The following is a 14,556-nucleotide window of genomic DNA, read 5'->3' as shown; positions in this document are numbered from 1 at the left end:
TTTACCAGTAGACATATTTTATTTATTTATTTATTTTTACATTGTTGTTTTCCCACTCCCTGAGATCAGTTAAGGCTCTGAAGGAACTTGTAAAAACTGTCCAAAAGTATTAAAGTAGTTGCAAAGGGTGCTGATGTTTGAACAGAACTCTATGGCTATGATGTATGTGGACACCCCTGTTCACATACTTTTGTCTGAGGCTGTTTTTAATGTTTGGCCTCATGTAATTTTAGACAATATTGTATTCCAATCAATCCCACTTTGTGGCAACAGTTTGTTCCCCCGTGCACAAAGTGAAGACCAGAAAGAAAAGTTATTATCTTATTCTCTCTTTGGTGTGGGGGAGCAGCACCTTTGTGATGAATTGGAATAACTTTGTAGCAAGGTATTGTTCAGCAATCACATAGAGATGTCCACATACATTTGGCCATATAATGTAACTGTTTGTGTCTGTCAACCATCCACCCAGTCAGTCCTACCTCCCTGATCATCCCAAAGCAGGACGTGGAGCTTGGGGTCCCCAACACCCTAATCTGCTTTGTCAACGACTTCCATCCTCCTGTAGTCGACATCACCTGGACCAGGAATGGACATCTTGTGGACCAGAGTGAGGTCAGCCAGACTCAGTACTACTCCAACAGCGACTTCAGCTTTCGCACCACATCCTACCTGAGATTCACTCCACAGGAGAATGACATCTACTCCTGCAGTGTGGATCATGCTAGCCTACAGGCTCCTCTTACCAGGTTCTGGGGTAGGTCAGTCATAATGTGAATCCCAGCTATGAGTTGATTAGTGGATGTTTTTCATTTTCAACTAAAGAGTGAAGATTCTGCATGTGTTAATATACACTGTAAAACGTTATACAATAATTTCATTGGAATCAACCAATCTTTTCTCATTAGCTTCACGTAAATATATAAATTATTTCAATTTCGAATTAGTTGAACCTAAGAGTTTTAAATTTAATTTTCAGTCCACTCTGGGATAGGTTAAGTTGGATGGGAAGTTGATTGTAGATCCCTATAAGTTATCCATAATGGCTGTTCCTATTTGAGGCGACTTTTGCTTTGTGACATGGTGCATTATCATGCTGAAATATTCATGCTGTTGACACCAAATCCTGACCCTGCCATCTGCGTGCTTTAGCATACCAATAATCGCATCTCTGAATCTAAGACATCACTTTCACCTGTTATTTCTTTTTAAAACTGATTCAAATTGAATGTGAAGCAAAGTCTTTTCCTTCCATTATGTTTACAAATTTGACAACTGGATTGTTTTTCAGTTCTGGTAAGCAGAAGCTACACACTGTAGCAATATGACTGGTGTGATCTGAGGGGTCTATTTCTATGTGTCTATTTAATTAACAGATATGATCCATATATCAGATACATGCAATTTATTGAAATTATGCATGTGTTAATAATTTAAAAAGGGCTGGAGACTCAGGTGATATATAGAAATTTAGGACTTTTGTTGAACATTGAATATCATCAGAATATTGATTGAGGACCTTTCAAAAACTCATATCATTGATATTCTTATGCTGTATGCATATGTGTGTGTGTTTTCCACAGAAGTTGAAGTGCACACAGACCACCAGACTGCAGAGACATCAGTGTGTGTTTGTGGTGTGATCCTGGGGCTGATTGGAGTTGTCACAGGACTCTGGTTTATAATGAAAGCCAACAAGTCTTGCTGGGCGTAACACTCATCAAGAGAAATCAGATGTGTGATTGTCTTTTTTCTTCCTTTTGGAGTGAAATTCCTCTTTGTCCGTATGAGAGTTTTATTTTTTTATTACACCTGCACTGTTTATATATATCGTCTGTGTCTGTTTTTTTTTTGTTTTTTTTTCCCCATTTCTGTAACAGCTTTGAATCTAAACCTGTGCTAAATAAAAACCCATCAGTTACAGCTATAGTTCAGCATTTGCTTTCTTGTGGAGGGTCAGATGAGTAGATGCCACTCTCATGTCTATGAAATAAATATAAGGCTATAGACAGAAAGGAGACAGTTAGCTTAGCTTAGCACAAAGAAACAGCTAAAGGGGATCTTTAGGTTGCAGATACTATTTGTAAATTTGTATGAATAAAATGCATGCAGTCGCCTCTTTAAAAGTGTCGAGATTATTGACCAGTTACACATTCAGATTAACACATTTTCTTTCATTTTATGTAAGAAAATTATAGACACTAATCATACACAAATCATAAGAAACCACAGAGGCTTCTCCTATTTTTTGTGATATGGTAGCACAGGAATGGCTTTGTGGCCTATGCACACATGACAAAGGAAAGGAAGTTGAAAATGTTTGTTCCTGTTTGTGGTATTGCATTTCAAAGTACACACAAAAGACACAAATTAAAATAACAGAGAACAAATCCACCACATTCTTGCTGGGGTGTTTGTTAACCCTTCATCAGAGCAGCTGGTGTGATCAGTGGAGCATTCAAAGTCACCATCAATTATCACTGCACCGACTAAGCTTTTGGGTGATTCGCTGCTCCTGCAGTGTTTACCTGACATAAGTGATCCGAAAATAATGTTTGTCATGTCTACTTGCTCGTGTTTTAATACTGGCACAGAATGACAATGCTCCAAACTGCTTCTGTTGTCTGGCTCGGGCCTGAATCTAATTATTTTCACAGTGATGGATGAGATAGCTGCCACATTTTAGTACTAAAGTGTGTCGAGCTTCTGTGGGATGCATTTTGGATCTCAAACACTGAAAGTAAAAAATACTGCAGCTTTGATTTGGCAATAACAGTATATACTTAGTGATGTAGAAATAATTCATACTTTGTAATCTGCAAGTAGGATTAACACTGAACTTACAGAGTAGAGAAGCCGAATAGTGAACGATAAATTAATGTATAGAAGTGGCAGTGCTTTGAGTGCTTCAGAAACAGGGTCATTTCATGAGAAGAGTGAAACTAGACCTGCCACATTTGTTTCAGATCAAATACGTGTAATTGGACTTCCCCGAATTCTTTTGTACTTCCTTTTTTCAGCTTGACAACAAAAAACCTGAAGGACCTGTTCATCTCAGCGCTGCCCGTGCATAAACGCTTGCATCATTTATTGTACGAGGAAGTAGGATACGGTTTACGTACGTATGTTTGAGTCTAGTTTTAAACAAATGAGCATGTAAGCGTTTGCATGCAGCAAGTGAGGAACTTTATGTTGAAGTTTAAAAGATGATGGGACTTTATTTTTTGTGCAGTCTTGCTATCTCTGCTCTTTTACTCTGGACAAGTCCAACAAGTAGGTTTCTTCATGTATTCCTATTCTATTTTAGCATATGTTAAATATATTTAAAATCTGTATTTAACAGCTGACATAATTTAGTGGCTGATGTACATTTTACCATCATCACTATTTTGTCATTGTCACTTGTGGTAATAGTGGCTGTCACAGAGTAGTATAGCGACTTTCAGGCCTGTATCAGAAATCACACACATTTAACTGCATTTCAAAAAAAAAAAAAAAAAGAAAAAGATTAACCAAACAACTGTCAGTGTTTCTTATAACCTGCAGAATATGTGATCATTTATGTTGTTGGTGCTTTCTTTGATAAATTGTGCTGATCTATGCTAATGGAGGTCAGGTTTAAGTATTGGAAGTGGTGCTCCACACCTGGTGCTAATCAGCCAATCACTTGTGTGGAAACTGGGGCATTTGTCTACTCAGATGATGTTTAGATATGCGTGGTTCTGTTTTAGTCATAAACGAGTAGTTTTGCTCATAAATTGTTGTATTTCAGTTGGCAGAGTTGCTGTTTTCGCCTTTTTAAAAGGGAAAGTACTTACAGTTACCAGGAGAGGAGTTTACTGGAATCGCAAGCTATGTCTTCGATCAGGCAATCTGACAAGCAGCTGGTGGAAATGGTTGGTTTAGGTTCTGGTTGGGATAATGAAAAAAATGGGAACAGTTAGGGAAATTCAGGTGATTGAAAATAGGAGACAGGTGAGTAGATGGATATGGCAATCAGGTGACTGGGATAGGGAGGAAAGTCTGAGGACATCAGGTGGTCGGATGGAAAGTGGCGGGAAACAGAGGCTAGAATAAACAGTATTTTGGTGGGAAAAGTAAGTCCAGGGGAGTTTAACATTTATATGTCTTAACTGAAATGGAACAAAGGGCTGCTTTTGTTCTGCAAATGTTCAATAAAAATGCTTCAAATTTTCTCTATTAACTGAAGTTCTTTCTGTTACAGGCGGCTATGTATATCAGATGATATACGACTGTGAGTATAGTGACAACATCACAGACGTCGTCTTCTTTGTTAAAAACATATTTAACCAGAAGCTTAACACCATGTATGACTCTCGGGTCGGGAAGTATGTCGGCTTTGGAGAATACGGCATGAAAAATGCAGATCATTTTAACAAGCAGGCTTGGAAAATGGTCTTAAGGAAAGTTCAAGTAGAGACTCTTTGCAGATACAATGCAAGACTGTTCAGAAGGAGCACACTGGAAAGAAAAGGTAAGTTTCTGTGACTTCTACTCTCGGAAAAGCCGAAGGAGATTTTGAAGCAGGTCATTACGTGCTTAACAGTGCCACTTCATTGGCTTAATTTGCTTCATTGAAAAAAAGGAGACAATCTTTCTCTCCCTGTTCTTTAATTAAATGGCTTGAGGAAAACTGTTCAGCCCATGACTCTCTCTCCTGCCTTGAAGCCAGTTCTACATCCAGCCAGGTCATTTAGCTAATTTTTTGCTCTAATCATCTCTACGCTCCAGTGCCTCCGACTGTCAGGGTCCAACAGACCAAACCGGCTGACTACGGGGAGCGGTCCATGCTTAAATGCAGCGTTCTGGGGTTTTTTCCTCATGAAGTGAGGGTAAGCTGGCTGAGAGACGGGGTGGAGGTCACCACCGATGTGTCATCTTCAGATGTCCTGGCTGATGAGGACTGGAGCTACCAGCTTTATTCTTATCTGGAGCTGACCCTCAAGAGAGGGGAGAGGGTGAGCTGCAGGGTGGACCACAGCAGCCTGAGAGAGAGCCTGGAGGTGGACTGGGGTAAGCCTTTGTCCAGAGGAGAAACCACACTCAAACGCTGCTGAAATTTAGATGCCACAAATGTCACAACTGAAGAAGTGTGTCTGTGTCTCACCTGGAGATGAACAGCAATATTTACAGAATATAATGACGTTTTGGAAATTAACTTCCAATATCTGCATGAAATGCAGGCCCATGATTACATGCGACAGACAGCATCCCCCTCCAGACTCTGTACAGACTTTGGTGGAAAAGAGACAGTAAGTGAAAGATGGATCCTCACTGGTTAAATTTGCTGGAACAATGTGAAGATCATGCTGCATTCATGCCATATTGGATGGATGGTAAAGATGGGAAAGATTCCCATGTTAACGACTTGCACCAACTCAGGGTGGGGTGGTGGTGAGGTGCAAAATACTTACGAAGCTGCTCTCCCTTCAGTCTCAGATGTTGTTACTTCCCCAGGCCCCCTGCGCTTTTATGGTAAACATTAGATACCCGTGCTCAGGAGCAGGCAAAGATAAGTGGTAAGGATTGGGATAAGATTGGTGTTTTCCAAACCTGCTCTTTTCAACCTGTCCAAAAGTTGTCCCTTGTGTATTCATGTATTTCCACATCACTTGACTTCCACGTCCACCTGCTCACCTGCATCTTGTTCCCTCATTAGTCCTCATACCAGCCACCCAGGACCTACTCCCTGCCTGTTTGTCTGTTGTACCCTTGTAGCCTTAGTTTTCCAGTTGCTGTGATTGCATGCCTTCCTACTCACGTTTCCAGCTTGTTTTTTTTTCTGCCTGCCTCATCCCTTTTTGAATTTGTTTTCCTTTGCTGATTGACTGCCTCTTACTAACTTCTTCTTTGAAACAAGATTCAAACTCAATTTATCTTGACTGCTTGGCCTCTGTGTCCTGCTTTTCAGTGCAAACATCTTCTACCAGAATCGTTACATACTCAGTCTGAGTGACAGAGAATTTAAGAGCAGCATTGAACAGTGGTTTGGTTTGTCAGCTGTGTTGACAAGTGAGATTTGTCAATGTGTGGAGCTTTGACAGTATGTGAAAGCAGGGGCACGAAAATTATAAAATCAGAGGATGAAGGTCTGAAGGTGTTTGCCCTAGAAAAAGCAATTAAAAAGTTGGCATTGGCCGTGACCACGCAAAGGAACAGATTCTCTTAATTCTATACCTAAGATAAAGCAATCTGATCCATCTAAACATCACTCCTGTGCCATTTATTTATGATGATAATTGCAGTTAGCGAGGGATTTTAAAGGTATCAAGCCGTTAGCTGTTTCTAAAAGTGTTTATTTGAGTGTTTGTTTTTAATCTCCATGTCACCTGACAAAATTTGGAATTGGATTCGTAAGTATGATGACCTGTTGTTGGATGTGTGAGCAGATTAAGATTTCATTGTCAGTATTTCTATCACTTAGACACCTCTGCTTTGGATGCCAAACATATGAAGATGTCGGTGGGGATCATCTTCTTCTCTGTTGGCATCACTGTAGCTGTTGCTGTTTACTATTGGTGGAAACAGAGGTGTGTTCACATCAGCGTTGGTATTATGAATCCATGCGCTTTTCTTTGGAGCAGTGTTCATTGTTCTGTAAGAGAAGACATGGTGACAGAGACCAGACTGTGAGAATTGGTGTAGTTATGAAATAAAACACGTCATCAGGTTTCATAACGCTTTCTTCTCTTGTTTCAGGTTTGACTTCATCGCAGTAGGCCAACAAGGACAAACATCTTCATGTCTTTCAGAACTGTAATTTTTTTTTTTTTCCCCTTTGGTTAAAGTTCTTTAACAGAGGGCAGCTCTGTTGATGAAATGGATAATACATAATAAAATCAACCACTGAGCTCTGCTGAAGACTCAGGTAGTGTTGCAGCTATTAAAGTTGACCCCCTCAGCTTTGTTCAGCACAAAAACTCACCATCTTCAAAAAAAACTTTATTCCACAAAAAAGAAAAGAAGTCCTTCTGTCCTTCAATCCCCTTTGCCTGACTTACAGTTGGAGGAGATAAATGGTATCGTGGGAAGGTGGCATGCTGTTGTTTTCCTGTGGTACTGCTCTCCTGACACGGCAGAGCTCCTCTTTTATCATTTATATCAACCAAGGACTCAGCTGACATGGTGTCCTTCAAAAAAAAGTGCCATAAATCATTCCAACATTGTGCTAAGATAATTTTGTAGGTGTCAAACCTGTCGTGTGTAAAAGTTCTCACCTTGGAATAAGTTTTACCTTTACCTGACAAGTCACGTCTGTGTACGCTGGATACATATGGAAACACATAAGATAAATTGAGTACTGATTCAATAAAAAAAAATAGATTTTTTAATTAGAAACTCAACTGAAGCTTTGACTCTAAATATATACGACAAATGTGCTGGATAATATGCCGTGTATGCAAACCACACCCCTGAGAGACTTTTGACTTATCACTTATCACTTAAACTTTACAAGCTACAGATTATCATCAATCATTCTTTGCATTTTCTTTATTCATTTAGCTGTTATACAGTGGCTTCAGATAGAATTCAAACCCTTCCACTTTTTTCTTACTTTGTGTTGTAGATTTCATTTTAAATAGAAAAAAAATGCCATTTTTGCCCATGAATCTGCACTCAGTAACCCATGGTGACAAAGTCAAAACATGTTTTTAGAAATTAATAATGAAAAGTATTCATTTACAAAAGTATTCAGACCCTTTGCTGTGGCACTCCAAACTGTGCTCAGCTGCATCATGTTTGCTTTAATTAGAGTCCACCTGTGGCAAATTCAGCTGGTTGGACGTAGCTTAGAAAAGCACAGACCTGTGTATATAAGATTCTGTCATAATGGGTCATTGAATGAAGATTGAAAAACAAAAGCATCCACTTTTTATCCATTATCCAGTCTGTATACTTACTGAGACCACAGTATGTTATAAAAAGATCCTCTCACAGTGATGATCTCAATGCAGATTTCCCTACATTACAAAACCATGATTTAAAGCAGCTGTAATCAATATTTTCATATTCAGAATGGGTCACATTGCAGTGATGGATCCACAGAATAATCACCCAACTCTGCTGTTCCCCTCAGCTGTTTGGGGATTTTACAGCATCCTTCAGCACAGCAGCACAACCTTACTGCTGTTGTTCACTCCCACTGCTCTCATAGCAACCTTTTTGAATGCAGCTATTGTCACCAAAAAAAAAAAAAAAACTCCCTGCCCAGCACCAAACAGCAGACACAATTAGCAACAAGAGATGAAGAAAGGAAAGAGCCACATATTTCCCTCAGAATTTTGGACATATATTCACCAGATGGCCTGAAGCATGACTCCACACGAATAATAATGTTGCTCTGTAACTTCTGGGTTGTAAACAGGCAACTGTTTGCACCGTATCAGCCTGTATCCACTTATCTGATAACAGTCATATGATATCCAGGCAAAACAAATGAACCGTTTCCAATATTCCTCCTAATCTCTTTACTGGCCCAGCAACTTTTCAATCTATATCTTCTTATTATTAACAGACAATAGCGATCCCTGCAACATTGATTACGAGACTTCATCACTGTAAAGGTTCTGCTGACCATGGATTCTCTGCTCTCTGGTGACTCAAAAATGTTTAATTCCTCTCTGATCCACTGAATGTTATGAATTGAGCAGCATAGCAGAGACCCGGTTTCAGTGAAGCTCAGTGAGGAAAAACCTTTTTCTTTTTTCCAGCACCAGCTGTTAATTCCCACGCCACTCTGTGACTCTGTAAATGATTCATACTGATACGAGTGGTCTATTTTGGAATCAGCAGGGAAACTATAAGAGCTTCTGAGGCCGAACCCTTTGTACTTGTTGGTTGGCATTTCTGAGTGAAACACTGACTCGCTGCTGTCAATATGGCAAGTCTGCTCACCGCTGTGGCCATGCTGGCGGTGTTGTCAGCTGGGTTATGTGAGGAGAAAGCCTTTCTGCAGAGAGCTGGTGTGGCCTTTAACGGCAGACAGTACAGATCTCTGCTTACTGTGAACAATGGAGAGAGGTTTGGAAACTGGACCTGGCCAGAGATGTGTCCTGACAAGTTCTTTGCCGTTGGCTTCAGCATCAGGGTAAAGACACCGACTCTTTCGTGTATTAAAAATATTCTATTTAATAGAAACCAACTGAGGCAAGGCAAGTGAAAAATATCTGTCCTGTTTTATTAAGTTCTATGATAAGATTTCTGATTTTTGCTTTTCATGACGTACACTGGCTGAAAACCTGAAAGCTACAAAGTTAAAAGTCTGGAGCATTTATTTTTACTTGTGAAGATTGCTGTTTTGACAAGCCGCTCTCTTCAGAATAAGAGCACTGATCTGACAGGCACAGGTACCAGGACAGGTGTTACAAAACAACTCGAGGCCGACACATATGGATCCATCTTACCATGAGGAAATATCATTATATTTTCTTTTGTTTTTGCCTCATCATTTTTGATATTATATATAAATATATATATATACACTCTTTGGCTTTAAAGTAGGATGTTTTCTTTTCTGATGTTTGTCATGTTCCTTTCTGGTTTGTGCTTGTTTTCATGGTAGTATAGACATGTGATGGGCCTTCAGATGGCCTCAGCTTGATTGCCTTGATTTGTAACACCGGTCCTGGTTAGTATAAATGCCTACCACATGACTGTTGTTCTCATCCTGAAGATAAAATAAGAAACAGATGATGGGAACTGCTTGCCAAACTTTAAACGAAAATACTCATACAGATGAGTATGCACCTTTGCAAATAGATAGTTTAGTTAAAAGGGTTCTCTGTGTTGAGAAGCTTAAAGGCACAGGTTCACATGCCTGTATGTACATTACAACACATTTGGGAGAAGCAGTTCCTCCTTCTGATACAGGCTGTGAAGAAATCTCTCCCTAATGTGATTCCAGTGAGAAAAAATTTCACACTCCTCATTCTGTGCATAGGTTCATCCAAAGCTAATAAGGCTTCAGCGTCTGAGTTAGTCTAACGAGTGTCTTTTAAAGCTGCAATCTTTCAAACATTCCTTCTTTGTTTTTACCGTTCCTCCAGCTTAGCAGGGAAAAAATTGCCCAGGGAAACAAATGAGAGAATTTGTTCTAAACTTTGAAACTTCCTTTGAAAGAAACCCACTGGATTTGGCGAGCTCAGACAGCTGAAAGATGTCTGAAGATGCATTTTTGCATGGAGTAATGGACTTGCATAGAGACTATGGAATTTATCTCCCATGTTATATTGGAGCTGTGTTTGGACACAGTCCTCACAGCCAATATGTAGAGGAGAAACAATCAAAGTGATCAGAAACTGTTTCAAAATAAATATGGGCATATGAATGCTATTTTAAGACAGATGTTAAAAATGTGAACCTATCCTTTAAGGTGTCTGAGAGAGGGATAATATCTGATCAAAACAAGTTCCTGTTGCTCAGTTTTCTATCTTGTATTTTGTTTAATGCTAGAAAAGAAATGTTCCTCCATGCACAACAATTCTCAGTAACAGTGATGCACACTGAACAGATAAATGCCTCTTGTTGTTTCAGATACCAGCCCACATTCCTCTGCACTGACTACATCAAACCGTCTCAACAACCTGTTCTTTAGCCTGATATGAACTTTCACATAAAAATCCACCAGCTGCTTTACCAAGAATGGGACAAAAAGTTGGTTTGACCAGAGCTGTTACTTCTTCTGGTAACTGTTTTTTTCTGTTTCCTCAGGTGGAGCGTAATCAGTATGGGGCGGATGACACTGCCCTGAATGGGATCCGCCTCATCTGTGCCAAAGACGGGAACCGAAGCTTCCTGTACTCTGTTGAGTCCCACACTGGCTAGTAAGTAGCCTGCGACGGTACCAATTTCTAACAGGGCAAACTTTATAGAGGGATTACATGCTTTATAGATCAGTTACAAGCCAGTAATAAATCCATTTGATAGGTGTCCGTTATTGACAGGTGACAAACCCGTGACGTGATTTAATGTTACTGATTCTGGGAAATGAGTCTAAACAGTCAAATGTTTGTTTTCATAACCTGGCAACCCAATATATGTTCTTTTCAATATCTCATGAGTGATCTATGCATTAGTACATGACTTTATGACAATTAATAAAGCCACTATAGTTACAGTTTATAACTGCTTCATAAAGGGTGCCTTGTTAGAAAGCTGTAGCCCTAAAAAGCCCCTAATACGGGGCAGTAGTTCTGCATTGCCACATCTGCATGTAGTTTGTTTCTTCTACATGAGAGCCAGGGTTTAGCAACGGGAAATTCTAATGTAATGTAATGACAGTAATGAGCGTATGAGTAGAAATACTTTCCTTCACCATCTTTGAGAATCTCTGCCACTTACGCTGAAACATTTTTGTTGATGTCGTGAAATATTCAGCTGTTTGTTGCCGTGGCCAGATCTATCTTGTGAATCCCCGATCTCAGTGGGACTAACCTGGCTGCACTATAAAGGTTAAATAAGAATTAGATGAAAAAGTAGGTACTTTGAAAGCAGCAGGAAGCTGGAGACTGGCAGTTTCCCATCATGTTCAGAGGGGAAATGAAAACTCTGCTTCTGCCAGGATTGCAAATTAGGTGCTCAGATGTTGAAATGCCTTGACTTCCCTCCAGTGTTTCCAACCCAAATCTTGGATCTTTTCCTGATTTTTTTTTCTCCTCTTTTTTCTCCTGTATTTTCTGCTCTCCTATCCAGCTTCGGTGACTGGTCCCAGCCTCAGTACTGCCCCAGTGGTGTGCTCACCTCTTTCCAGATTCGCGTGGAGCCCCATCAAGGTCTGTTTGGCGACGACACGGCTGTCAACAACATCAAGTTCCGCTGCAGCAGTAACCCGACGCTGGAGGGGCCCGGCATGGACTGGGGAGAGTATGGCCACTGGAGCCAGGAGTGTCGCGATGGAGGAATCTGTGGCATCGAGACCAAGATGGAGGAATATCAGTATGGCCTGGATGATTCCAGCCTCAATGATGTGCGCTTCCATTGCTGTGCCAAGGCTCAGCAGGTAAGATGGGAACCAAAACCCAGACAGAGTTGAGTGACACAAAGTACAGAAGGTCTGCATAGATGTGGCCTCAAGCCACACCAAAAGCACATGTAAATGTTGGAGGTACTGCCACCACATATTTAAACCTTCAACTCTTACCCGATCCAAAGCTTCAGCAGGATGCTTGAAAGTCCAGGAGAAAAGTGTAGTGTTTTTACAGGAGTGGTGGGAAAGGTTTTCAGCTCCTTTACTAAAGTAAATTTACCAATACAAGAGTGTAAAATTCTCCACTACAAGTAGAAGCCATGCATGAAAAAATAAAAATTATCAAAAGTATTGTCTGCAAATTGTACTTTGATTGGAAAAAATACTGCAGAAAAATGGCCTCTGTCAGTGTAACATGAAATAAAATTACTCAAGCAGGAGTGCAGTTACATCAAAGCTATACTTGATTAAATGTAGTTACTTTCCACCTCTAGTTACAGGTAATCTTGCCCAGCTCAATGAGACCTGGAGAAATGTAGGGATACAAGCTGCTGTGAAAGAGGCTGAATGTAAGTGGGCATCATCAGGTCATCTGGTAAATTATAACATATTTGTAGTGTTCTCAAACTTGCAGCCAATCGAAAGGCTGCTCCTGAGGATTTCTCATTATCTTGAGAGTTTCTGACGATGAAATTAGATTTTCTACAGATGTTCCCAGACGGTAAAGACGGAGGTCCGGCTACTTGAGGAACATAACCACCAGCTGTTCCTGATGCTTGGAAATGCTCTGGTGTCTTTCACAAATCAGAATTATACAGACAGGCAGGAACCATAGAAGCAGATTACGTGACGTCCTGGTGATCAGAATGTTAGGAGAAGACTTGAATATCAGGTTTAAGAAATATGATTTACTCATTAAGAATAAATTCTGAAAGAAGATTTAAGATGCGCACCTTGACACTTCATTTTCAGACGTTTCTCTGTGCTGTATGTTAACTGATATACATTATAGAGGCGAATAGTGTGAGAGAGCAACAAGTCTGCAGTGTTTTATCGCAGTTACTTAGACTGGAATCAGATTTGTTTGTGGAATAAATCTTTAACTTCAGAGATGACGGATTATTAAACCACCCTCCAATAACTGAGCTGCTTCCAGACTTTTGTTTCCAAACTACAACAGAGCAAAGATTTTGTAATTTTCTAGTGGTTTTGATTAAAGAAAATGAACTACAGGTTTGACTGCAGCCTGTAAGTCTGCTGTTTTTTGAGCTACGATAGGTCTTCTTCCACACAGATACTGCCATCGGAGTAAATTGTTTTCTCATTTGGGAAGTATGTATTCAAACTTAACAAATATTGTATATGTAATACTGCTCTTTGCTGTTCATGAATTAATGCTTTATGTTTTTGTTGACAGTGATTTCCAGATGAGAAGCTTGATCCAGTGCAACATCCTCAACGCAACCATTACAAATAATAAACTGCACATTTTAATTGCTGCTGTCTCCGTGATGCTTTCCCAGGACCTCAAGTGTCTTGTTTAGTTTCAGTTCCTTCCTCTTTAAAAACACAAACATGAGAGTTTACTGCAGTCTACATTAAACTGACAGTTATTCGCCAAAACACTGACCTCCGAAAACAAATTTAAGCAGCAAAAACAAAAAGATTAAAGAGCGCCTCTTCAAATCAAGCCCTCATCTGAAGAGCCACTTCCTGCATCATGTCATCCCCTCCTCACCTCTCATCAGCATGAGAGCAACATGTTTTCATATCCTGTCTAATGAGCCAATGAGCTCACAGCAAAGTCATAATAAGTGTGAGCACAAAAGAGAGCCGCTGACATAGGCATTTCCCAGAATTCCTGTTGGAACTAAGGTAATTAAGAAATGACAAGAGAGGGGGTATTAATTAATTTACAGTTTAAGGCCTGACAAAGGTTGATAAGACACCGATTGGCACACGCAGAGGTAATTGTGTTAATTAATCGGTGAGGAGTTAATCTGCTAACAGAATGTGTGCGGCGGGTTGGGGAGGGAAGTCGAAGACGTTATCAAACACCGCGGTAATGGTTTTCAGAAGATTTTGCAAGTCAAGGCAAAGTGATTACAGTCTTTAACACACAGCTACAGAGTTCCTCTCTGCAACGGTAATAAATCCACTCGAGCTGACCTCATATCTAAGCTCAAAGTGTACTTATTGGAGTTAGACGCTCAAGTGCACTTGGTCGGTCTGCTTGGAATATGGATATGCTAATATCAGCAGTAGGAGGGTTAACAAGGAAAACGGCTGTGTGAAGAGTGAGCTCATTTTAAGTTAGCAAAGTAAAAAAAAAAACATTTTATCTTTGTCTAAAATGTCTAAAGTGCAGACAAATGCTCATTGAAGTTCCAAGAGCCCAAAATATAATTTTTGAATTACAACAAACCTCACTGACTCACCACAGCAAGTTTTTAGCACAGTGTTTAGCTGTTCAGGCCAAACCTTTACTTTTCTGATTCCCTCTCACAGCTCCAGTTGTTTTTGGGCTGCAGCCGTGGAGTCAAAAAGTACCACATTATCCTCTCAAATGTAGT

At 40.0% G+C, this 14,556-nt stretch overlaps 3 protein-coding genes across 5 annotated transcripts in view; all 3 read left to right on the top strand.

The window, feature by feature from the left end:
• Window positions 1–1,920, top strand: part of LOC121185515 (H-2 class II histocompatibility antigen, A-U alpha chain-like) — a 39,455-nt gene extending 37,535 nt beyond the window's left edge. Inside the window, exons 3-4 of one of the 2 annotated variants that reach the window (XM_041043727.1) lie at window positions 566–754; window positions 1,581–1,920. In XM_041043727.1, coding sequence (XP_040899661.1) covers window positions 566–754; window positions 1,581–1,711 — 320 coding nt within the window. In that variant the 3' untranslated portion in view covers window positions 1,712–1,920. Of the gene's footprint in view, window positions 1–469; window positions 755–1,580 lie in introns of both variants that reach the window. The other variant, XM_041043726.1, reaches the window with a different exon arrangement.
• A 1,039-nt stretch (window positions 1,921–2,959) lies between these two features.
• Window positions 2,960–6,901, top strand: LOC121185514 (rano class II histocompatibility antigen, A beta chain-like). The gene is made up of 5 exons (XM_041043724.1): window positions 2,960–3,270; window positions 4,223–4,492; window positions 4,750–5,031; window positions 6,443–6,548; window positions 6,718–6,901. The coding sequence occupies exons 1-5, from the start codon at window positions 3,204–3,206 to the stop codon at window positions 6,776–6,778; spliced, it is 786 nt and encodes a 261-aa protein (XP_040899658.1). The 5' UTR covers window positions 2,960–3,203; the 3' UTR covers window positions 6,779–6,901.
• Window positions 6,902–7,471: 570 nt separating this feature from the next.
• LOC121185516 (vitelline membrane outer layer protein 1 homolog) lies at window positions 7,472–13,472 on the top strand. Of its 2 annotated transcripts, XM_041043728.1 has the most exons (5): window positions 7,472–9,106; window positions 10,729–10,841; window positions 11,710–12,016; window positions 12,478–12,552; window positions 13,401–13,449. In XM_041043728.1, exons 1-4 carry the CDS (start codon window positions 8,897–8,899, stop codon window positions 12,520–12,522), a joined length of 675 nt encoding a protein of 224 aa, XP_040899662.1. In that variant the 5' UTR covers window positions 7,472–8,896; the 3' UTR covers window positions 12,523–12,552; window positions 13,401–13,449. The 2 variants fall into 2 exon arrangements, with proteins under 2 accessions (XP_040899662.1, XP_040899663.1); XM_041043729.1 differs by lacking the exon at window positions 12,478–12,552 and having other exon boundaries at window positions 13,401–13,472.
• The last annotated feature ends 1,084 nt before the right edge of the window (window positions 13,473–14,556 follow it).

The sequence above is a fragment of the Toxotes jaculatrix genome, chromosome 8 (genome assembly GCF_017976425.1).
Source record: "Toxotes jaculatrix isolate fToxJac2 chromosome 8, fToxJac2.pri, whole genome shotgun sequence".
NCBI lineage: Eukaryota > Metazoa > Chordata > Actinopteri > Toxotidae > Toxotes > Toxotes jaculatrix.
The sequence above is the reverse complement of the archived record's forward strand: the minus strand, read 5'-3'. Positions and strand labels throughout refer to the sequence as shown.